Source organism: Cherax quadricarinatus, chromosome 24, assembly GCF_038502225.1.
Source record: "Cherax quadricarinatus isolate ZL_2023a chromosome 24, ASM3850222v1, whole genome shotgun sequence".
NCBI classification, from domain to species: Eukaryota; Metazoa; Arthropoda; class Malacostraca; order Decapoda; family Parastacidae; genus Cherax; species Cherax quadricarinatus.
The window spans coordinates 10,114,939-10,120,938 of NC_091315.1; the positions used below are offsets into that span (position 1 = coordinate 10,114,939).

The 6,000-nt window shown below is 51.2% G+C and overlaps 1 protein-coding gene across 6 annotated transcripts in view; it reads left to right on the forward strand.

Annotated features, from left to right (window-relative positions):
• The window catches only part of LOC128690818 (uncharacterized), a 227,336-nt gene that overhangs the window by 66,421 nt on the left and 154,915 nt on the right, over positions 1 to 6,000 (forward strand). For all 6 annotated transcript variants that reach the window (XR_011392369.1, XM_070088165.1, XM_070088164.1 and 3 more), the window contains exon 2: positions 1,134 to 4,856. Coding sequence is in view for 5 of the 6 variants with exons in the window: in XM_053779549.2 (XP_053635524.2) it covers positions 1,134 to 4,856 (3,723 nt within the window). In the remaining variant the exon portion in view is untranslated. The remainder of the gene's footprint in view (positions 1 to 1,133; positions 4,857 to 6,000) is intronic.

The window sequence follows — 6,000 nt, forward strand, 5'->3', positions numbered from 1 at the left end:
TGTATGATCTTGTTCCGTTCCAGGTGTTCCACCACTCTCCTCTTGATAATCTTCATGACTTTGTATACTATACACGTCAGTGACACTAATCTATAGTTTAGTGCCTCGTTTCTGTCTCCTTTGTGTGTGTGTGTGTGTGTGTGTGTGTGTGTGTGTGTGTGTGTGTGTGTGTGTGTGTGTGTGTGTGTGTGTGTGTGTGTGTGTGTGTATTCACCTAATTGAAGTTGCAGGAGTCGAGTCCAAGCTCCTGGCCCCGCCTCTTCACTGGTCGCCACTAGGTCACTCCCCCTGAACCGTGAGCATTATCATACCTCTGCTTAAAGCTATGTATGGATCCTGCCACCACTACATCGCTTCCCAAACTATTCCACTTCCTGACTACTCTGTGGCTGAAGAAATACTTCCTAACATCCCTGTGATTCATCTGTGTCTTCAACTTCCAACTGTGTCCCCTTGTTGCTGTGTCCCATCTCTGGAACATCCTGTGTGTGTGTGTGTGTGTGTGTGTGTGTGTGTGTGTGTGTGTGTGTGTGTGTGTGTGTGTGTGTGTGTGTGTGTGTGTGTGTGTATCTGTCTGTCTGCTGAACAGCAACAGGAAGACTGTTGCTTGTGGATGATTTCTATATTTGGTCTGCGTCTTCCCTCTACTGAAGTTGAGTTCTCTTCTTGATTCACAAGTTAAGGCAGGCAGAGTTCTGCAGGTCACAGAGAGGTTATACATCCTATTGTCTGATCTGTATTTTGCACAATGAATGTGACAGACTTAAAGATGTGACCTTTGGTTTGTGTGATATTAGAAATCTTGAGGTTTTCAGTTTTCAGTTATTCAGTACCAATGTATTTATATATTTTCGTTTATTTTTTTATTTTAGCAATAGTTTATTAATTGAGTTATTGTTATGGCATTGCCCAATAAACCTGCCCAAATGAATAAAAATATAAAGAAAAAGAACAAGTTAACTACTCTGAATTATTTGTGTATATAAGTTGAAGCAGTAGGACCCCCAGCGAAACTATTAGATTTTAAGTAAATATGTAGTTGACGTTGTTTCGAGTGAGTCATAATGTAGTGTATATGTTTACCTGTATGTGCCACACAGTGTATAATGTTTCTCTTGGTGGTGGACCGCCAGAGTGAACGGTACGCTGAGATACCAGGCTCTTCGCCTTCCCCACCCGACTCAGACACCTGCACACCCACGGGGCGTCACTCGCCCACGGGCTACCAGACCTCGGCCCCGTCTTCGCCCGAGGGCTCTCCTAGACCTCGCAGAAAGTGCCGACCTTCTCATACCTCCCGCAGGGAAGAGGCAGACGCTAAAGAGAAGATGGTAGAGGCCAGTGGCAGAGACAGGGGCAAGGGCAAGATGTGGCGGCCAAGGCAAGTAGTATCCACGCAGCATACTGTCCCGCCATGGGCGGAACCAAATGCCCAGCCACCCCCACCTCCCTCACAGCTCTACGCCAACATATCTCCCCCTGCCTCCCGCAGGTCTGTCATAAAACCCGCTTCGCCCCTCTCCTCCGCCACAGAGGTAGACCCGACGCCCATACACTTCAACCGGCCGGTGCCCGGGGCCAGCCCAGTCATGGTTCGCAGGTCTCTCTTCCGCTCCAGCGATGGCCCAGCCAGAGCTAGATCCGTCGACTCCATCACTAGAGGGGCACCCTGGGCCCAGCATACCCTTAGAGCCACTCCCAGGACAGACTCGCCGTCCCGAGCCCCTCCTGCGTCCGATGCACCGTCCTGGGCCACCACTAGGATGACATCCCCGTCCCGGACCCCGCCTGCCTCCGAATCGCCCCAGGCCCCGCCTGCATCTGAACTATCCCGGGCCCCGCCTGCGTCTGAACCGTCCCGGGCCACGCCTGTATCCGAACCGCCCCGTGCCTCAACCAGAAAAGCCTCAGCTGCACAGCAGACACCAAAAACTAGCTCAACACCACAAGCTACTCCAGGTGCTGCACCCCCCCAGCAGGCAGCCAAGAGAGATGGACCACAGGCTGCCCCTGCAGTCACTGCCTCAGTAATACCCAGTAGCTTGTCGTCGTCTACGACCACAGTAATGTCGTCGTCATCGTTTAGACAAGAAATGTCGCTAAGTGAGAGGACAGTGGTGTCGCGTCAGCAGGTAGTGACACAGGCATGTGACTCAACAGTCACTCAGGGCATACCCAGAGAACCTTCGGGGGTCGGTGGCGGGGGGCGTTGCCCAGGGAACGCCCCTGTAGGCAGCCCAGGTCGGGGAACGCCCCGCTCTGGTGACCCCTCTGACCTGATGTATCCACACCCACACGGCGTGTCAGAGACATCCCAGCAGCAGCTCAGCATGAAGATGAGTGCCAAGGCGGGTAGCGAGGGCCAGGTCCTCCCTGACAAGTTACCGCAGGAGCAAAGTTCCCCTACACCGTGGCGTAAAGCTGCTGTCAAGCAAGTATCTGCTGCCAGTGTCTCTACTTCTCACCAACAAGTGCAACACAAGAGTGAGACCAGTGCTGATCCCACCACGCTCACGCCTACTCACAGGCACGACCAAGAGCCTCAACAGGCACCCTGGAGGAAGACAACACCTGCGCGGGAGCAGCAGACGGCTGGACCGCTGGATGCACCTGCAGCTGTGTCTCCCGTTATCCAGGGAACACTCAAGTCGCAAGTGACTCGGAAGAGTAACGTCAAAGAGAAGATTGAAACGCTGACCAGCAGCGGTGCTCAAGTCAGCAGCTGTTCTCAGGCAGCTGAACCCCAACCAGGCTGGCGCAGACACCAGCACAAAAGCCACCCACAACAAACTTCCTCCACGACCTCTCACATTTCTGCTGCTGCTGCTCCATCCAGTCAGCCTCCTACTGATGCTGCTGCTCTATCCAGTAAGCCTCCTACTGATGCTGCTGCTCCATCCAGTCAGCCTCCTACTGATGCTGCTGCTCAACAACCCACTGACAAACCTTTCTCCAGTTCAGCAGCAGCTGTAAAAATATCCACTTCTGCAGACGAACTATCTGCTCTTACACCTGCAACCAAACCAGCCACACTTATAGCCACTAATGCAACCAAGCCTTCTATACCTGCTTCAACTCCTGCAACCAAGTCTGTCTTACCTGGATCCACTCCTGCAACCAAGCCTGCAACACCTGCCCCCACTCTTGCAACAAAACCAACTTCTCCCGCCTCTACTGAAATTAAGCCTGGTCCACCTGCCTCTGCCGCAATCAAGCCTGTCTCTGCTGCAATCAAGCCTGCCACACCTGCCTCTTCTGCAATCAAGCCTGCCACACCAGCATCTACTGCAACCAAGCCTGCCTCTACTGCATCCAAGCCTGCCACACCTGCATCTACTGTAACCAAGCTTGCCACACCTGCCCTTACTGCAACTAAGCCTGCCGCAATTGTCCCTTCTGAAGCTAAGCCTGCCACACCTGTCCCTACTCCTGAAGCCAAGCCTACCACACCTATCCTTACTCCAACAAAACCAATTACACCTATAAGCAAGCCAGCCACACCTTTCCCTACTGCTGTAAGCAAGCCTGTCACACCTGTCCCGACTGTTGCAAGCAAGCCTGTCACACCTGTTCCTACTGCTACAAGCAAGCCTGTCACACCTGTCCCTACTACTGCAAGCAAGCCTGTCACACCTGTCCCTACTTCTATAAGCAAGCCTGCTGCATCTGCCCCTGCCTTTACGAAACAACCTGTATCATTGCTTGTATCAAGTGATTCTGTCTCAGTAACTAGTATGACCGCAGTTGCTGGTTCAGTAACGCAGAGTGTGAGAGGTGAGGGGGCAGCAGACGCAGCACCAGGGTCGCCTGTCCGGAATGGCGCCGCGGTGAGCCCAGGTGTTATAGGAAGTGAGGGTAGAGTTTGTGTGGGCACCAGTCCACCGCTGGCTTCGCCCCTTCTCACTGCCGCCCACACGCATTCGCCCACACCACCCCTTCCACCCAAGCAAGCTGTCGTAGTCGGCGGCCCGCCAGTGCCACAAGCTCCCAAACCTGCAGCTTCCGTCACCACTCAGCCATCTTCGCCTACACACCCCACTCTGCTTACGACAACTACTTCAGTCTCTGCATCTGCTTCTGCATTGTCACCACCTGCAGCACCAGCAGCAGCAGAAGCCACCACACTACCAGCAGTGACCGTAGTGGTGTCAGCAGGTGTCACCGAGGAATCACGCGCAATGCCAATCCCAACACCACCGCCGGCACCCGATGCTAAACTCTTGAAAGGTGGTGGCCGGATACCCATCACGACAGGTGGTGCTCAAACTCCAGAGAGCAGCCCAGTTCTTGCAAGGAAAGATACAACCGAGGCTAGTCCATCAGAACTCCCGAAGGAGCCAGTTGCAGCGGCAATGAAACCCCCGGAAACAATGAGGCCTCCACAGCCTGAGTTTCCGCCTCCTCCTCCAGTGGATCAGATTGAAATGGCTCCAGAATATGGTGACTTCGGCTCAGGGCTTCCGCCGCCTCCAGGTTTTACACAAGAGATAAGAGCAGTAATGCCCTCAGGCTTCACGACGCGCCTGCAGTGTGTATCTGAGCAAGAAGGGGAGAATATTCCCTCGCCAGAATACGTGCGTGAGTCAGTTACAAAACGCATTAAGGCTTTCGAAAAACAGGCGTCCAAAGAAGAAGAACCTCTTGCAGTGGAGCGTCCGATTCTTGCTGCACGACCTGTGGCTCCGTGGGTGAAGCGTACCTCAGCGGGGCCGGTCCAACAGGAGCGCTACTGGGACATGACCTCACCCGAATCCGAGCAACCCGAGGTCACCTGGACACCATCACCACCACCACACAAGGAAATTGAAAGAACGAAATCACCTTCCAGATCCGCTTCGCCCAGGGAACCTCAGCAGGTACCGTGTGCCCAGCCTGCTTCCCCATAACTTTTCTATCTCTGCTCCCTCATACCTTCCCAACATTGCTCGTCCTGTGTAGATAAAAACATATGTACATTTCAAGTCATTTATTGTGGACACTTATTAAAGAAACCAATTGTGGCGAAACATTTCCTCCATAAATGTCTTGAACTATTCCTTTGTCTTTATCTACATACTGTCAGTATCACTATACTTGCTCGTCCTGGAGTGACCTCTCCCAACCTCGAAACCTACTCACTAACCGCCTGATGATTGAGTTTGATGTCGCTGAAGGCTGTAGCTAAAGTCGAACTAACACCACCTGTGACTACGAAGGAGAGAAAGTAAAATTGGGTGGTTGCTATGAACTATGTACTGCTAACCCTTAAGTGTGACTATAATGAGTGGTGTACCATTAACCCCTGAGTGTGACTATACTGTTAAACAGTGTACCGCTAACACTTGAGTGTAATTATACCTGGAACAGTGTACCCAGTATATTACTAACCCCTGAGTGTATATTTTATCTGTGAAAACTAATGAAACTGATTTGACCACGTTAAGTTCAGGGTTAGTAAATAAGTATATACTAACGATGTACAGTACAGCAATGCATCTGGTACTTTGTTGATGCGTTGTAGGCATAATTATTTTGTGTATATAGCAAAATACAAATCTGTTACCGCCTGCAAAGAAAAGGAAGATGTCTTGATGCTGGGGAAGGGCTCTTGATCCTGATCTATCCTCCCCATTCATCCTTTAAACTTTATTATATCCTGTTTCTTTAGCGTTGTATACCTGGAGAGGGTTTCGGGGGTCAACGCCCCCGCGGCCCGGTCTGTGACCAGGCCTCATGTTGGTTCAGGGCCTGATCAACCAGGCTGTCAATCCGACGTACGAACCACAACCCGGCTGGTCAGGTACTGACTTTAGGTGCGTGTCCAGCGCCTTCGTGAAGACAGCCAGGGGTCTATTGGTAATCCCTCTTATGTATGTATGGTTCTTACGTAAACATATTAATGAATATCCAATGAATAATGTATATTCTTATATACATATTTATGTTGTCGATGTGCGCAGTTTAATGTGATGTGTAGTAATATATATATATATATATATATATATATATATATATATATAT